Here is a 19111-nt window from a genome sequence, read left to right as displayed (position 1 = left end):
AGAGCCTGTGGCCTGCTTTTCAGCAGGGGTCTCCTCCGGTCCTCCCAGCCATTCAGCTGGATTTTGCATTCGGCAGGAATTAAAAAAAAAAAAAAAACGCCGGACTCCGCGCTCCAAGCCTCACTTTGAAACCGAAACTTCCGGTTTGTGCAGGGAAGGCGGAGCATGCGCAGTGCGACCTGGAAGAGGGAAGCAAGTACAGAGGAGATGACGGACCCGCATGGTAACGGTAAGACAGACTCTCCAGCCACAAAGAGCTGGGAAGCTGCCAAAGAAATTAAACCTGCCTCAACCCACCTCCCATGGAGAAGGAGGATGGAAGGTCGGTTTAGGTGGCTACACGCAAAAGCAGATCGAAACCCGGTAAGTGCCGTTTTCTTTGCAGTTTGGGGCTGATACCAGTGTCAGGCTTAGTCCCTGGTAGCTCCCATGCTCTCCCTCAGCTGGGCCTGTAGCCAAGTTACTATGGGGCAGGAAGAGTGATCTGTTTGTTATCGCCTCTTCTCTTGCAGAATCCCAAGGTGGAACCCAGGAGGCTTCTGATAAAGCACCCCCTGTATCCACTGGCACTAACTCCTCTAAAAAAATGTGGTAATTGCAGAGAGAGTCTGCCTAGATCTCACACCAAGCCCTTTTGTTATAGGTGTATTAACAAACTGGCTGGTAAGGAGGCCTCAGGGTTAATGAAAGATTTCCTCAAGTCTTTGCAGGAGGAAATGCTAGCCACTATCCAGTCCTTCCGCACCTCTGTAGCTTCCCCCCCAGGTAACAGAACCAGGCGAGCTAACCCCTGAAGAGGGCCTTTCTTCTCAGGAGAGTTTACTTTCCAAGGCAGGACCATCTGCTTTCTGCCTGGTTCACAGGGTCTCTTCCCCCCCCCCCCCCCTTGCTCAAGCAAGGGAAGGGGAAGACCTAGGGAACGCAGAAAGTCAGGCTAAATCTCAGCTTCACTCTGAGAAGGAGGTTGATGTGGACCCAGACAGTGAGGTAGAAGAGCCCAAATTGAACAGAAATCTGGTCTGGAAAATCTGGAGGTACTCCTTCAAGCTGTTTATGCTGCAGAAGAAATCCCAGAACCCCCGGAGGAGACCTCGGCACAGGATAAAGATGTATAAAGGACTGATTAAATTCCTAAAGAGTCTAAAATTGGACGCCTCCCTGTCTCAAGTGACTAAGAGGTCTGACCTCTCTTTTAAGGACACAGGGAATATCAGAGATGTCATGGAGCGTAAGTCAGAATCTCTGTTAAAGAAAGCCTGGGATGCCAACTCATCCACTATGGCTCCAGCACTGGCTGCAACCTGCGTGGCTAGGAATGCAGATTTCTGGATAGAAAAGCTTACAAAGCACCTTTCACAGGGAAATAAGTCCCAGGACCTGCTGGATTCCCTTTCAGTTATAGGGAAAGCTGTCGCCTACTTGGCCGATGCAGCAGTTAAGTCAGTGATCGCCTCAGCTAAGACCAGAGCTCTCATTAATTCAGCTAGGAGAGCCTTTTGGGTAAAGCTTGGGAAGGCGACTTTAATTCAAAGGTGAAGGTCTGTGGGCTACATTTTTGAAGGGTTCTTACGTATTGTCCAGGTCCTCTGAGAAAGGGAAGAAATTTCCTAGCAAGCCCAAAAGGGAGAGATGTAGGAAATCAGCTTTACCAAGGCTTTCACTCCCACATGTTCGTGGTACCCAAGCCCTCTGGAAAATACCGCCTTATAAACCTCAGAAACTTAAGTTCCTAGAGCACAAGAGATTTTTCAATGGAAGGTATTTATGCAATCCGCAAAAAACTGTTGCAAGATGTGTTTGATTACTCTGGATCTCAGGGATGCCTACCTGCATGTTCCAATTCATCTGGAACACCAGGCCTTTCTGAGATTTGCGGTGGTCACCGAGGAAGGGACTGCACATTGGCAGTTCAGGGCACTCCCCTTTGGTCTAGCAGCCAGTCCAAGGATTTTTACCCCCCCGTCAGAGGCAGTGGCCTATCTTCATCTCCAGGGAATAGCCTTGATTCCTTATCTGGACGATCTACTGATTTTTGGTCAGTCCTACAGATGCTAGGCTGTTTGATCAGCATAGAAAAGTCATCACTGGAGCCTGCCCAGGTTCAGACCTATTTAAGGTACCGGATACACTCACGGGTACAAAGTATTTTCCTTCCAAGGGAAAAGGCGGAGAAGGTAGTCTCTTCATTAAAAAAAGGTTGGTTGTCGCCCCCTTGTGCTCCAGGAGAGAGATCCTTAGAGTTCTGGGGCTCATGTCAGCCAGCATCTCAGCAGTAATTTGGGCGCAGCTACACTCAAGAGACCTTCAATTCTTCCATCTTTCCTCCTGGGACAAAAAGGTTAAGTCCCTGGACGAAAGGGTAATTCTCACCCCTCAGGTAAAAACCTCCCTGGAGTGGAGGTCAATTCCAAGCAATTTAGAAAAGGGCAGACCTTAGGGTCAGTGAAGCTCTCTGAAGGTCACCACAGACGCAAGCACCTGGGGGTGGGGGGCTCATCTAGAGGGAGCCCAAGCCCAGGGAATCTGGGACAAATAAGTAGCCCAGGCCTCCTCCAACTTCAGAGAACTCAGAACAGTGGGCGAAGCCCTAAAAGCCTTTGAGAGTTCAATTTCAGGCTTTAAAATTCAGGTCTGCTCCGACAATGCTACAACAGTAGCTTACCTGAATCCCCAAGGGGGTACCAGGTCCAGGCCCCTGTTGGTACTAGCCCTGGAAATCCTAGGCTGGGCCGAAGGAAGAGTAATCTCCCTGTCGACAATTCATATAAAAGGGGAAAGCAACTGGGAAGCAGATTTCCTCAGTCACCATCCAATAAGACAAGGAGAATGGGAGCTAAATCCCAAGGTATTTCAGACCCTAGTCCAAAAATTCAGCTGTCCAGAAGTAGACTTATTTGCCAGCTTACAAAACAGAAAGGTAAGGAGTTTATTTTCCCTTTCGCAGGAAAGAGGGACGCTGGACCTGGATTCTCTGGCCCAGATATGGCAGTTTGAGTTAGCCTATGCCATTCCCCCTCTAACTCTTATTCCTTCGAGTTTTACAGAAGCTCAATCGTTCCCCGGGCCTTCGCCTCCTCCTGATTGTGCCTTGGTGGGCAAGGAAGGCGTGGTTTGCGACCCTGAAATCGTTATCGGTAGCACCTCCTTGGAAGCTTCTGAACCTCCCAGACCTTCTTATGCAGGGACCAGTTTGGCACCCCAGGCCGGAGTTCTTCTAGTTGACGGCCTGGTTAGTGAGCGCCAGATCCTTCGATTTAAAGGGCTGCTCAGACAGAGTGATAAACCCACTCCCCCTGAGCAGGAAACCAGTAATGAGGAAAATATACTTAAAAGTTTGGAAAACTTTAGGCGTAGGCAGAAGCAAATTTCTTCTGCCTCTGTCCCCCATAATCTTGGATTTCCTACAAGATGGGATTGGGAGGGGTGTGGCGGTTAACACCCTTTGGGTACAAATAGCGGCTCTCTGTTTTTCTGGACGCGAGACTTTCAAAAGAACCTTTAGTTAAAAGATTTCTGATGGCCAGGGATAGAGCTACCCCTGTCACTAGAGAGAGGTTCCCTCCCTGGGACCTGACTAGGATCTAGAAGCCCTTTTGAACCTATAAAAGAGGTTCCCTTTAAGTTTTTGTCCCTAAAACTAGCCTTCCTCTTAGCTGTCACGACAGCCAGAAGGGTAGGGGACTTAAAAGGTCTTTCAGTTAAAGTACCATTTATGTTTATCTTCCCAGATAGGATTATCCTCAGGCCAGATGCTCTATATCTACCCAAAGTAGCATCTTCCTTTCACAGGAAGCAGGAAATTAATTTACCATCCTTCTGTGATAATCCTAGAAATGAAAAAGAAATTAAATTTCATTGTTTAGATGTGAGGAGATGCCTCCTCACTTATTTACAGAGGACTAGGGAGTTTAGAAGATCTAATCCTCTTTTGATTCTCTACTCTGGACCAAGAAAGGGACTGCAGGTGTCATAACCTTCAGTCACCAGGTGGATTAGGCAAGCCAATAGATGTCTTATGAGGTTTCAGGTGTTCCGGCGCCAGCAAAGCTGAAAGCACACTCAACAAGAGCACTGGCAACATCCTGGGCCAAAAAAGCAGCAGCTTCCTGGGAACAGATTTGCAGTGCAGTCACCTGGTCCAGTCATGACACTTTTCTGAAGCACTACCGAGTGGAGGTGCTGTCTCAACAAGACCTAGCCTTTGGCCGAAAGGTACTACAGGCGGTGGTCCCACCCTAAGGTAGGCCTGTGGTTACTATATTATCCTCTCACATGTTTGCCGTCCTGGAAGGTGAGAGGAGAAAACCGTCCGTTAGACTTACCGGTAACAGTGTTTCTACGAACCTTCCAGGACGGCAGGCCTACTTCTCGCCTTGTTAAATGATGAGGGAAGAATGTAAACAATAGGTGGTAAGTACCTAGGTGATTATACATCCCTTGTGAATCGGTTGGAGAACTACTTTTTTTACAACTGAGGGACAAGGGGAAGGGTGTGGCCTTTTAACAGCTGTGAACTGATTGTGTTTTCTGTAGGGTGGACCTTCTCATCTCTCACATGTTTGCCATCCTGGAAAGTTCGTAGAAACACCGTTACCGGTAAGTCTAATGGACATTTTTTTGCCTGATCGCTCACTTAAGGTAGTGCTACTAGAATAAATTGTTTGGATTGAGTTTTGATCCCCTAAACCCCGGATAGTTTATCATTATTTTCAGTGGTTGTGTAGTCTGGAAAAAGTCTAGTATAATATTCAAGATGCTTTGGTCAGAGCTTATCCTGTCCAATGTGACAGGACAGGTACCTGGTAAATGGCTGCCTTACTTTGCTGGTGGTGGGGGAACCAAGGAAGGTGAATATTTGCGGGGGGGGGGGGGGGCCTGACAGTTATGTGAGCTTGTTGCTTTTCTTGAACACAGAACAGGCCCGCTTTAACCCCTTCGCGACTGCACTATAGCTGAATGACTGACTGCTACAGCGCGGCTGCACTTTGCCAGAAGGCCGTCCTCGTGCTGCCTGTGTGCCCCTGTGGCACGCATCAGCTGTGATCTGTGATCGGGGTGAAGAGCCAATCATGGCGGCTCTTTGCCATGTGATCAGCTGTGTCCAATCACAGCTGATCATGGATGTAGGCAGGATTTGCCAGTTATCGGCAATCCTCTCATGCTGACAGCACGTGAGGAGAGGAGACCCGGAAACTGGCAAATCCACATAGGGGACATCTGCATTGATCATCAGTGTCCTGATGATCAGTGCAGCCCCAACAGTGCTGCTAATCTGTGCCCCCTATCAGTGTAGCCTCATCAGTGCCGCCTCATGAGTGCAGCCTATCGGTGCCCATCAGTGGAGAAAAATTACTTATTTACAACATTTTTAACCAAAACTAAAGAAAACATTTTTTTTTTCCCAAAATTTTCATTCATTTCTTCGTTTGTTTAGTAAAAAATAAAAAAGCCAGGGGTGATTAAATACCACCAAAAGAAAGCTCTATCTGTTTCAAAAAAAATAACCCCACACAATTGTCATTCAAAGTGCGACAGCACTGAAAGCTGAAAATTGGCCTGGAAAGGATGGGGGTGAAAGTGCACAGTAGGCAAGTGGTTAACCGCTTCCATACAGAGCAGTTAGACCCCCTTCCTGCCCAGACCAATTTTCAGCTTTCAGCACTCTCACACTTTGAATGACAATTGCTCAGTCATGCTACACTGTAACCAAACAACATTTTTATCATTTTTTTTTCACACAAATAGAGCTTTCTTTTGGTGGTATTTGATCACAACTGGGAGTTTTTTTTTTCGTGATATAAGCAAAAAAAGAGCAAAAATTTTGAAAAAAAAAACACTTTTTTTTAGTTTCTATTATAAAATTTTGAAAAAAATTAATTTTTCTTCATACATTTGGGCCAAAATTTATAATGCTACATATCTCTGGTAAAATTAACCCAAATTAGTGTATATTATTTAGTCTGTGTGAAAGTTATTGAGTCTAGAAGCTATGGTACCAATTACTGAAAATTGATCACACCAGATGTACTGATGGCCTATCTCCTTTCTTGAGGCCCTGAAATATCAGGATAGTACAAATACCCCCCAAATTACCCCTTTTTGTAAAGTAGACAGACCAAGGTATTTAGTAAGAGGCATGGTGAGTTTTTTGAAGTTATAATTTTTTCCCACAATTCTTGGGAAAATGAAGAAATTTTTTTTTTTTATTTTTTTCCCAAAACGTTGTCAATTTATAAGCTATTTCTAACACATAGCATGTACACAGCAAAAATGACACCCCAAAATTAATTCTGCTACTCCTTCTGAGTATGGTGATACCACATGTGTGAGACTTTTACACAGCCTGGCCACAAAAAGAGACTCCACGTCCAAGTAGCACCATAAGGCATTTTAGGAGCATAAATACACATAAAACTTTCTTACTACCTATCACACTTTTCAAGGCCCTAGAGCACCAATACAATGGAAAAGTCCACAAAATGACCCCATTTTGGAAAGCAAACACTCCAACGTATATTCTATGAGGCATTATGGGTCCTTTGAACATGTCATTTTTTTCCACAAGTTTTTGGAAAATGTGGGGAAAAAATAAAAACTTTTTTTTTTTTTTACACAAAGTTGTCAATTTATAGGATATTCCGAACACATAGCATGTACATGGCAAAAATGACACCCCAAAATACATTCTGCCACTCCTCCTGAGTATGGCAATACCACATGTGTGAGACTTTTTCACCGCCTAGCCATATAGAGGGGCCCAACATCCAAGGAGCATCATCATGCATCCTAGCCACTTGCCTAGGCCTATTTTTGACATTTGGTGTTTACAAGCTAAAATCAGTTGTTTTTGCAAGAAAACCCAAAACATTATATATATTTTTTTAGCATAGACCCTAGAGAATAAAATGGAGATTATTGCAATATTTTTTATCACACCGTATTTGCGCAGCGGTCTTCCAAACGCAATTTTTTTGGAAAAAAATCATTTTTTTTAATTAAACAATAAGAAACCAGTAAAGTTAGCCCAATTGTTTTCCATAATGTGAAAGATAATGTTACGCCGAGTAAATAGATACCCAACATGTCATGCTTCAAAATTGCGCACGCTCACAGAATGGTGACAAACTTTGGTACTTAAAAATCCCCATAGGCGACACTTTAAAAATGTCTACAGGTTGCTATCTTAGAGTTAGAGGAGGTCTAGGGCTCAAATTATTGCTCTTGCTCTAACGATCGCGACAATACCTCACATGTGTGGTTTGAACACTGTTTACATATGTGGGTGGGGTTTCCGTATGCGTTCGCTTCTGCGCGCGAGCTCACGGGGACAGGGCGCTTAAATTTTTTTTTTTTTTTTTTTACTATTTATTTTATTTATTATTTTTATTTTTACACTGTTTTTAAAAAAAAAAATTGATAATTTTTATTTCTATTACAAGAAATGTAAACATTACTTGTAATAGAAAAAGGCACGACAGGACCTCTTTTTTGTGAGATCTGGGGTCAAAAAGTCCTCAGATCTCACAAGTACACTAAAAGATAGAAAAAAGAAAAAAAAAATTAAATAAAATGAAAAAAAAAAAAAGGGACCTTTAAACTGGTTGCTAGGCAACGACGTTTGCCGTAGCTCCGGTCCTCCAAGACCACAGAGTCGAGTGAGGGCAAGCTTGCCCTCACTCGACATCCTGTCTGTGAGGATCTGGGACCGGATAGTTTTCCCCGCTGCCGGCGGGTCCGGTAAGCGGGGAAAAGGACCAGAATGCGGCGGGGGGGGGGCACCTCTTCCGCCACCCCGGAAGGGTGATCCCGCGGCGAATTTGCCACTGGGACCACCCTTATCAGAAAGCCAACCGTCCACCGTTTAAAAAAATACCAGGGTTATGGCAGCTATCTGCTGCCATAACACCGGTATTTAGGTTTAAACGGAGGACGTATATAAACCTTTTTGGACTTAGACATGGTGGCTGTATGAAGGGTGACAGGTACTCGGGTACTTTGCTGGGCAGGTGACAGGTACTCTGGTACTGATGAGCAAGTGGCAGGTACTCGAGTACTCCGATAGGCAGGTGACAGGTACTCGGGTACTCTTATGGGCAGGTGACAGGCAGGTGATAGGTACTGATGAGTAGTACTGATACTGATAGGTGATACTGATACTGTACTGATGGGTACGGATGATCAGTACTGATACTGATAGGTGATAGGTACTGATGGGTACTGATGAGTAGTGAGGGGTACTGATGAGCAGGTGGCAAGTACTCAGGTACTTCAGGTGTGAGGTACTCTGATGAGCAGGTGGAAGGTACTCGGGTACTCTGTTGGGTAAGTGACAGGTACTCGGGTACTCCGGTGACAGGTACTCAAAGTACCCGAGTATCTGTCATCAGAGTACCCGAGTACCTGTCATCAGAGTACCCGTCATCAGAGTACCCGTCATCAGAGTACCCGAATACCCGTCATCAGAGTACCCGAATACCCGTCATCAGAGTACCCGAATACCCGTCATCAGAGTACCCAAGTACCCGTCATCAGAGTACTCGAGTACCTGTCATCAGAGTACCCGAATACCTGTCACCAGCCCATCAGAGTACCCGCGTACCTGTCACCTACCCATCAGAGTACCTGAGTACCTGTCACCTACCCATCAGAGTACCCGAGTACCTTTCATCAGAGTACCTGATGGGCTGGTGACAGGTACTCGGGTACTTTGATGGGCTAGTGACAGGTGCTCTTTATTGGGGGGGGCAATCAGTGTGTTTGGGGTGCACTGTATTTGGTAACTAGCTGTTACCACAATCTCCTCCTCACACAGGATCAGTGTGTGAGAAGGAGAACACGGTGACAGCTAGTTACCGTGTTCTCTGTTGACATTTGTGACCGGCTGTGATTGGACACAGCCAGTCACGTGGTAAAGAGCCAATTTCATTGGCTCTTTACCTAGATCGGGGATGGGCTCTGTCCGAGGGACGAGCTTCGTCCCTGATCGGCGCGCCCCCGGGGGGTGTGCATTGAGAAGGGAACGAGCGGCTCGCCCCGGAGCCGCTCATGTGATCGGCTGTGATTGACACAGCCGATCACGTGGTAAACAGCCAATTTCATTGGCTGTTTACCGTGATCGGGGTTGGGCTCAGTCCAAGGGACGATCCTCACCCCCGATCGCCGCACTGCGCGCCCCCGGGGGCGCTCAGTAGCGGGGAGATCCGGGCGCCGTCATATGACGTCTGCCCGGATCGAGAGAGGATTCCTGCCGCCGTCATTTTACTATGACGCGGTATGGAAGGGGTTAAACTATACATGTCACAGATTTAAACTTGACATATAAAAAGAACATTACCTTTGTGAAAATTTCATGCCACGACTATAGATCCAGAGATATAAACCACTGAAGTTTTATCTAAATCGAAACCTGATCTTTATAAGTTAGGTCCCAGCCTGCCTTGTTGCCTTCCCTGTAGTACTTTAATAGTATGAATGGCCCCATTCATGAACAGGGGGTAGGCCCAAGCTCAATATTTACAGGAAAGCCAATGCTAGATGTTGGGAGTGTCTGCACAGAACACCCTTTTTAACCTCCAAGTGAATTTAGCCTAAATATTGCTGTCAGTCAAATTATTATTATTTTTTTTTTTTTAAACCTCATGCTTACAATTTTACTTAATTTTATATATTTTTTTTAATTTTTAGGCCAGCTGCGTTCAGTAAAGAAATAGAAACTTTTGCCACAGACAAAGAGAGGTGAGATTTGTTGTTTTCATTGTGTAATATATTGATGGGGACATACATGGTACTGATAGACCGATTATTGAAAGTCCGATGTCCTGGGAATATGGTGTTTTTCTTACATCTGAAACACATTTTTGATGGGGTTTTTTTTTTCTTTTTTGTGAATTACTATCTTGCTTGTCTCAAAGTGGAGATCTGCCCCCACCCGGACAAAAAAATAAAAGGCAGCAGCTACAAATACTGTAGCAGGTGTAGCTGCTACTTTTAATATTACTTACCTGTACAGGGATTCTGCAATGTCGGCACCCCACCCAATTTTCACATCAGCTCTCAGGTGCTGCTGCCGCTATTCGTAGTAAGGGGAACCGGCTGTGAAGCATACGCAAAGCCCGCTGAGCTTTCTGACTGGCCCGGCGGTGAAGGAAGTAGGAGGGGGTTCGAATTTCCAAAGGTCTTCGTCGGGGCTGAGACTTATGGAAGGTGGGACAGGTACCTGTCAAACAGGTACCCGTTCCCCCTCCCCCCTGAAAGGTGTCAAGTGTGGCACTGGAGGGGTGGAGGAAGCAGATTAAGCAGAGCTTCCACTTATTGGTGGAACTCCACTTTAAGATATCTTCTGAATTCTAAAAACAATTTTGATTCCTGAACTACCAGGTGAGAATGTTACATGTTTTACATTTCTGCTATATTGCCTCAATTCCTCCTCCACAGATCAAAGGCAGAGGATTGGAAGAGGGGGATTAGAGCCACCTTGGGGGGGCTTGGTGTTGCTGGAAACAGACAACAGCTTCCTAGGCTGATCGCATAGTAAGAGGAACCTGGACTGCATTTAACCTTGCAGGGATGCATTTGAAAGGTGGCAGAATTTCTTGCTGTTCCTAACTAATTGGGATGCACAGGGTGTACTTACTGTTTAATGAAAAATGTTTGACTGCATTCCTGCAGACCTAGATACTTGTGCAAGTTCTAAGGTTTGGAAAACTGTTGTCATATAACCCAGTAAATACACCTTTTTGACAAAGCTTTTGCTTAGATTAATGTAGTAAATTGAGCTGAGATGCAATTAAGCATGTGGCCCTACTCATTCAGCAAGCCAAATAATAAATTTATCATTTTAACAATGAAATTCAAATCAATTAAACGTATTGCACTGATATTTTTTTTTTCTTTCAATATCAAATATCTTCTTTACTATAGCAACAAGGAAGCAGCTGCAGAATCTATAGCTGGAGAGAAGTCGGTAGCAGAAGATGAAGACTCTGAAGATGACAGTGATCTGTTTGTCAACACTAACCATGTCCAGTACGAGGAGAGTGAAGAGGAATCAGATAGTGAGGAAGAAAGTGAAGATGAGGAAGAAGAGGAAAAATAATGTGTGATGCTCTTTGTTCAAAGAATGCTGAAATTTTCAGACCTATGACTGTAACCTGATTTAGTGCCTATAAAGGATATGGACTTAAAGGGCCGAGCTGTTTTGGAATAATACCAAATGTGGATATTTTTATATGATCAAACTATAAATGATCTTGTTTTGAGATCAGACTGTTTGGAAACAGTAATTGTGACTTTTTGTTCTCATTATACATTCCTTAACTATTTCAATGCTGGACACTTTCACCCCCTGCCCAGGACAATTATCAAATTTCAGCATTGTCACACTTTGAATGACATTTACAACACTTTAACCAAATGAAAGTTTTATCATTTTTTTTTTAGACAGATAGAGCTTTCTTTTGGGGGGTATTTATTTACCACTGGATTTGTTTTTGACATATAAACAAAAAATACCGAAAATTTGGAGAAAAAAAGCAAATTTTTCTTAGTTTCTTTTTTTGCAAATAAATTATCTTCATAAATTTAGGCCAACATGTATTATGTTACATTTCTTTGGTAAAAATGACCCAAATCACTGTATATTATTTAGCCTGTGTGAAAGTTATGGAGTCTTCAAGCTGTGGTATATATATTTGAAAATGGATCAGTCCTAATGTACTGATGGCCTATCTCGCTTCTTGAGGCCCCTAAAATGCCATGACAGTACAAATGCCCTCAAAATAACCCCTTTTGTGAGTATACACCCCAAAGTTGTTAGTAAGAGGCACTATGAGTTTTTTTGTTACTATTTTTTTAATTAAGACTTTTTTTTTTTTTTTGTTTTTGTTCACTTTTTTTATTTTACATATTGTCACCAGAGCAGTAGTGTTACCATATGATGGGTGTGGCAGTGATCAGGGACACTGACTGCTGACAGTATGTAAAAAAATAAATAAAGCATTTTTTCTCTTACGTCCTCCGACAGTCGCCGCCGCCTCTAAGTCATCACTGTTGGGTATTGACTTCCGCTCCGCAGGAGTAGCTAGGCATAAAGACTTATGCCCCATACACACGTGCAGATTATCTGCAGACTTTTGTCTGCAGACTTAACAAAACCATATAATATGAGGTCAAACCTAAACACTTTCAATTTGTATGCAATCCGGCAGGCCCTTGCACTACATAGAAAAGGTAAGTCTGCAGACAAAAGTCTGCAGATAATCTGCACGTGTGTACGGGGCATTAGTCAAAAGAGCAAAGGCATTTGCATATACACACCCATGGGGGCTGTCCCATCTGGTCAATACCCCCCTGCAGTGACCACTCCCAACTCGGTTTCATTCTGCCTAGCGTCAGGAGTAGTTAGGCTTCCCTGTGCTGGGGCTACAGTCTCAGCCTATCTAATCTTTTATTTGATTTTCTTTGAAAATATCAGTTTTTTCTTACTTTACTAGCTGTTTATTTTGTCAGCTTTTAGTTTTCTCAAGTCGCCTTTCAGGACAGCACCTGGAGAGAGCGCAGCTCCACCCACTTTACAGGAAACACTTCAAGATAAAATCTCCTCCTCTTCCACCATGCCTCAGTTGTTGTGTTTCCTCCGCCATGCATGGAAGCACTTTTAGGAGCTTGGTGGGGCTGCGCTCTCTCCAGGGGGAGAGGTAAGGTAATGCCCAGGTGTTGTGTGTTGGTGACCATCCCAGCTCCCCTCCCTGGATTAACAAAGGGGGTACGCTCCGGAGCCACTAACCTCGCTCGCTCACAGGAACAGAGATCCGTCAGTGGGTCCAGCCTAAGTGTCTGGGGCCGCAGTTGGGCTGCTCGGCGGTCAGCGGAGAAAGTATTTTTTTGAATTTCCCGCATTTCGGCCCTGATCCCGGAAGACGCAACGGCGTTAGTTCTGGTAGGCGGGACTCCCGATGGAGGCGTGACGGCATTGAGCTCCGGCCGTCAGAACGCAGGGGTCAGTCGGCAGGTCAGAGGCCGGTGCTTTGCACTTCCGGTCCACAACGGGGGACGCAGAGAAGCGGCATTTAGATATATGGAGAGAATCTGTCAGCACGCTGCACCTTTTCAGCATGGAAGAAAGGACTGCAGCATCAGTGGAAGCAGGCACCGTCAGCACCGGCCAGGCTCAGGTAGGAGAGGTACAATGGTGCCTCTTATTTCCTTACTAGTGAGCTTTTTTGGTATCTTTGATCCTCCTTGGGAGTCCTGCCCTGCAGTACTGAATATATTTATCTCAGTCAAGCAGGATGTGTGTTTCTGGAATCCTTTTTCTTCACAGTGGGTCTCTGTTTCCTTTATCAAATCACAGTGGTGGTCTTTGGTAAAGGTATTTTTTTGGGGATTCATGGTGGCTCCTCTTTTATAGGTTTAGCCACAGTGAAAACCAGAACCCCAATGCCAGGAAGGAAGTGTCCTTCATGTAAAAACCCACTTAAGAGATTCCTGGTGAAACCCCTCTGCAGTCTGCAGTGTTAATCTCTTTGGGTGTGGTCGATGCTCATAGGCATGAGTTCAAGGCCTAACCATGATAACACCCTGTGTGCTACAGCTGTGTGTCATTATAAAGAGAATGTTCAGCTGAGTAGTGAATTTATCCATTTATGGCACCCTATCCTCAGATTCCCAAACAGTTGGTGAAACATCCTCTCAGCCATCCACTTCTGAATCGCTGTATTAATTAATTCAGAGGATGAAAGGGCGAATGCGCTCTTGTCTCTCAGGAATTCAGAGGGTGACACAGTGCTGTACTGGTTAGCACTTTCACCTAGCAGCAAAGGGTCATTGGTTCAAATCTCAACCACGACACTACCTGCCTGGAGTTTGCAGGTTCTCCCGTGCCTGTCTGGGTTTCCTCCGGGTGCTCCGGTTTCCTCCCACACTCCAAAGACATGCTGGTCTGAATCCTCTGGATATAAATTGTTATTTAAAGATCTGGGAGCGATTTATTCCACGTTTTGAAATGACTATCCATGATGGAAAAAGTCTTTCCGGGCCATAAGGTCCTTACAGAGGCCTTGGAAAATGAATGGAAGGACCCAGAGGGGTCTCTTTCTTTTTCTCTAAAATCTCAAAAAAAAAAAAAAAAAGGTTTCCCTTTGAAGGGGATCAGACACATTTGGGGAATAAAAAAGCCCAGAGGTGTTTTTTTCCCAGGTGTCTTGTCGCAAGAAGGTGACATTGGAGGATATGGGGATATTAAAGACACCATGGATAAAAGGGCAGATTCTCCCCTTAAAAACGCTTGGGCTTCTATTACATCCAGCCTAAAGCCGGCCATGGCCTCCACGGTCGTAGCCAGAAATCTAGAGTGGTGGCTCGACCAGTTCAAGGGACATGTGGAGGCTGGTGCAGCAAGGAAAGATCTCCTGGAGTCTTTCCTGCTGATCCTAAAAGCAGTAAAATACATGGCTGAGGCTTCTGCTGAAACAATCATAATGTCTACCAGGCGGCTGCCCTTGTCAACTCTGCTCGAAGGGCAATTGGTTGAAAAATTGGTCGGGAAATTCAGCTTCTAAGGCCAAACTTTGTGGTTTGCCCTTTTCAGGTGACTTGCTTTTGGGCCTGAATTGGAAACAATTCTTGACAGAACGTCCGATAAAAAGAAAGCCTTTCCGTCCAAAAAGGAATCGATCCCAAGCAAGAGATTTCGTCCTGTCCCGCAATCCAGCAAAAAGCGTGAACAAGACCTGAGACCCAGATGGGCCTCACAGAAAGGCAAGGGAAAAAGTGGAATTCTCTTTAGACCTCCTGACAAGCAGGCCCAAAGCAAAGTGACAGCTGCCTTCCAGTGGGGAAAACTTTTAGGGTTCCTCCTATGGTGGGAAGAAGTGTCCGCAAGCCCCTTTGTAAAGAATATGGTGGCTTAGGGGTACAAGCTGGAGTTCTCGGAGACTCCTCCAAGCAGATTTTTTTGTTACTCTCAGGGGATCCGGAATGTCTTGTCAGCATGACCGACACCAGACTCAAGAGTTTTTTTCTTCACCTTGTGTGGTGAAGCTTCCTCAATCATGTCTCTGTTACAAGAGCTGATTCAACAGGAAGTACTCATTCAAGTTCCCAAGGAGTAACCAGGCCGTGGGTTTTTTCACATTTTTTTCTGGTAAAGAAACCCTCCGGCAAGTATCGGATGATCCTAAATCTGAAGTTTCGGAACGGATCTATCAGGTACAAACATTTCTGGATGCACACCATCTACTCAGCCAAGCTGCTGTCCCCAAACTGCTTTTATGGCATCTTTGGCTCCAAGGGATGCTTATTTGCTCATCCCAATAAATCAGGACATTCTGACAGTCAATCTGGGGGTATCGGTCTGGCACCTGCAATTCAGAGCCCTCCCCTTCGGTCTTTCATCCTCTCCAAGGGTGTTCACCATGGTGATGGCAGATGCCCTGAATCCTTTAAAGGCTGAAGGGTATTTCCATTGTTCTATATCTGGATGATCTGCTAATATTGGCAGAAATCAAAACCAGACGTTGGTACACCTTCAGGAGAAGGTCAGCTATGGAAGACCCAGAAGGCTGTTGCCCAGATGCAGACCAGTCATCAAGGTACAGTCAGGTCAGCTATGGCAGCTCTGGGATTGCTCACGGCTATTATCCCTGCTGTACAGTGGACAAGGCTACGTGCCCGCCTCCTCCAAAGAGACATTTTGCAGATATGGTCACATCGGGAGAAATTTGTCAAAATTTCCACCAAAGCAAAAAGTTCTCTGTGGTGGTGGAGGAATTCCAGAAATCTGGAAAAGGGTCTACAGGGGTCCTTCCATCCGAACAAACGTCTGACCACGGGTTCCTGGGGCTGGGGAACCCGCTGGATGGTCGGACAATGCAAGGGACATGGTCCAAAACAAAGGCCAGGAGGTCATCCAACTGGCGGAAGTTGAAAGCCATCTTCCTAGGTCTAGTGTCCTTTCAACAGGCAGTCAAGGGCCATCATGTCCAAGTTCCCTCAGACAAAATGACAGCGGTAGCCTATGTGTCAAAACAAGGAGGCACAAGAAGCAGACAGCTTTCAGATCTGGCAATCCATTTGCTCTCCTGGGCGGAGAAAAATCTGGCCTCGTCAGCTGTTCACCTAAAGGGATCACAAAACCTTCTGGCAGATTTACTGAGCAGAAGAAAAGTACTGGAATCGGAATGGAGTCTGAAACAGAAAGTATTTTTGGAGATGATGGAAGCCTGGGGACTTCCCCAGATAGATCTGTTCGCTTGTCAACAGAACGCCAAGATCCAAAAATTCTTTTCCCTCCATAGGGAAGATCAGGCCTGGGGCTTGGATGCTCTAGCTCATCCATGGGACTTCCCTTTGTCTAATGCATTTCCCCCATTTAAACTAATTCCATTAGTTCTCAAGAAATTCAGGGAGGAAAAGACCAATTTAATCCCGATCACACCTTTTTGGCCAAAAGGCCTTGGTTTGCTCTCCTGATGAATCTGGACTTGCGGCCTCCTTGGAAGCTTCCATCCAGGAGAGATCTACTAACACAGGGGAACCTGTTTTATTCAGATTTAGACCATTTACAGCTGACAGTGTGGTTTCTGAGGAAGACCTCTTAAGAGCCAGAGGCTTGTCAGACAAGGTCATCTCTACCCTTCTCTCCAGTAGGAAGAAGGTTACCAGGGACATTTATATGAAAGTCTGGAAAAAGTTTAACTCCTGGTGTTCCAGCAAAAATTTTGAGATTAAAAGTTTAATTTCAGTGCTGGAGTTTCTCTATGAAGGAATGGAGAAAGGACTGGCAGCCAGCACTTTAAAAATGCAAGTAGCGGCTCTTTCAGTTTTTTTAGAAAAAACTTTGTCTCAAGAGACTTTTATTATTAGATTTTTCAAGGCACTAGCCCGAAATAGGCCAGTAGCACTTAAAAGTTTCCCGAAGTGGGATCTGTCCATTGTTTTACAAGGTTTAACTAAGTTTCCTTTCGAACCCTTAAAAGAGGCTTCACTGAAGAATTTGGTTTTGAAGACTATCTTCTTGATAGCTATAACCTCGGCCAGAAGAATTCATGAAATTCAGGCCCTCTCAGTGTCAGACCCCTTTCTGACAGTTTTTTCAGATCGAGTTGTGCTGCGTACAGTCCCAGCATTTCTTCCAAAGATGGCTTCATCTTTTCATAGGTCAGAAAAAAATTGTGTTACCAACTTTCTCCTCAACTCCTAAAAATATTTGTGAGGAATCCTTTCACATATTGGATGTGAGGAGATGTTTGCTTCAGTTCCTCCTTGTAACTAAAGAATTTAGAAAATCAAATGCATTATTTGTCTTTTCGGGTTCTCGCAAAGGAGAAAAAGCATCTAAGAGCACTCTAGGCAGATGGCTCAGATGGGCTATCGAACAAGCTTATGTAGCTCAAGGTGTAGAACCTCCAGAAGGCATTCTAGCACATTCCACAAGGTATGTGGCAACCTCATGGGCTGAAAGGGCCGGTGCTTCGCCTGAACAGATCTGCAAGGCAGCTACCTGGTCCAGTTTCTCAAGCTTCCTAAAACACTACAGGTTGGACTTGTTGTCAGCTCAGGATCAAGCCTTCGGCAGAAAGGTTCTGCGGGCAGTGGTCCCACCCTAAGTGTAAGTTACTCGCTTATCCTCTCCAGGTGCTGTCCTGAAAGGCGACTTGAGAAAACCTTAGTTACTTACCGGTGACGGTATTTCTAAGAGCCTTTCAGGACAGCAGCAGCTACCCTCCCTGGTTTTTTGTTTATAATATATTGTAAATGTTTAACCTGCGGTAGTTGTTGTTTATGTTCTATTTTCCAGCATGTCGGAGGTTACTCTAAATGACTGAGGCATGGTGGAAGAGGAGGAGTTTTTATCTTGAAGTGTTTCCTGTAAAGTGGGTGGAGCTGCGCTCTCTCCAGGTGCTGTCCTGAAAGGCTCTTAGAAATACCGTCACCGGTAAGTAACTAAGGTTTTTAGTCGACTCTTCGGAAGAAGATGGATCATGCGGTGCTGGGATTCGGACTGACCGCCCTGGTTCTCCAGGGCAGAGGGTCAGATGGACCCCCAGCCCGCCATCGAGCGTTCAGCCGTGGTTCATCCTGGCACTATGAACAACCCATCCCTGTTCGCAGCAGGGATGCAGCCGTGAGGTGGCTACCTCACAGGACACATCTGCGATGCTGCAGTGTCATGTCTCTGTCCAACGGCACTCCCTGTCAGATGAGGACAGCGGCTTTCCGTTCATAGAGGCACCCCACGCCATCTGGTACAGGTAAGTACTTCTGTGTGGGGCCTCTGTCTGGGGTGGCAGTCCTGTGTTGCTGTGTGTCCCCCATGTCTGTGCCTGTGTGACTCCCTGATGCGGTCCCTGCGGGGATCGCTTGTGCATGCACTGCGGTGCTGTATGTTTTTGGGGGTCCCCTTCCCTGTGTCACTTCCGTGCTTGTTGGGGGTGCAGACTGTGTGTGTGGCAGCCGCATTTTAGGTATGGGCAGGCATGTTTGGCTTCTCTATGGGCAATACTACATGCTGTTTTGGCGCCATCCGCCGCCATTTTGTGGTAGCAGAACGATCGTTCCGGCGGCCATTTTGGCGGAGCCTTCCATGCAATCCTATGGGTCAGCCATTTTCCCTGAGTCATGCAGCCTATAAGTTCAGCCTACTCTAGCAGCACTTCCTTTTCCTCTGAAGCAGGACATCGGTGGCAACACTCTGCAGGGCTCTGCAGGTTATCGCTCTCAATATCTTTATGTATTGTCGCTTCTGGCTCAGTTTTTTCCTCTCCTGTTTGGGGGTCTTTGTCACTGTAGCTGTAGCGGTGGGCTGCACACTCCGCAGAGATCTTAAAGGGGCAGTACAAACTTTCTTGCACTGTTGTTTTGTCACCTTGGGCAATAGATTCTCAGGACAGCAAATTCCCCCCAGCTCTGGTGGGGGTCCCCAGTTCTCCTGTGGCCCCTCTGAGACCTGATTTGGCCGCTGTAGTGGCGACTTTGGTGTCAAATATGGAAATGCTGATGGCTGAACGTGCTGCTAAAAAGAGGCCCAGATTGTCTCTCTCTCCTCTGATTCAGATGCTGATATGGCTGCTGCAGCGAGCGTGCCCTTTTCAGGGTCTCGCTCATCCTTAGA

General features: G+C 45.6%; 1 protein-coding gene across 1 annotated transcript in view; it reads left to right on the top strand.

Moving 5' to 3' along the window:
- The window catches only part of EIF1AD (eukaryotic translation initiation factor 1A domain containing), a 45242-nt gene extending 33966 nt beyond the window's left edge, over window positions 1-11276 (top strand). Inside the window, exons 5-6 of the mRNA XM_082270178.1 lie at window positions 9685-9735; window positions 10921-11276. Of these exons, the coding sequence (XP_082126304.1) occupies window positions 9685-9735; window positions 10921-11095 (226 nt within the window). The 3' untranslated portion in view covers window positions 11096-11276. The remainder of the gene's footprint in view (window positions 1-9684; window positions 9736-10920) is intronic.
- The last annotated feature ends 7835 nt before the right edge of the window (window positions 11277-19111 follow it).

The sequence above is a fragment of the Pelophylax lessonae genome (assembly GCF_965119305.1).
Source record: "Pelophylax lessonae genome assembly, chromosome: 10".
Lineage (NCBI taxonomy): Eukaryota > Metazoa > Chordata > Amphibia > Anura > Ranidae > Pelophylax > Pelophylax lessonae.
The sequence above is the reverse complement of the archived record's forward strand: the minus strand, read 5'-3'. Positions and strand labels throughout refer to the sequence as shown.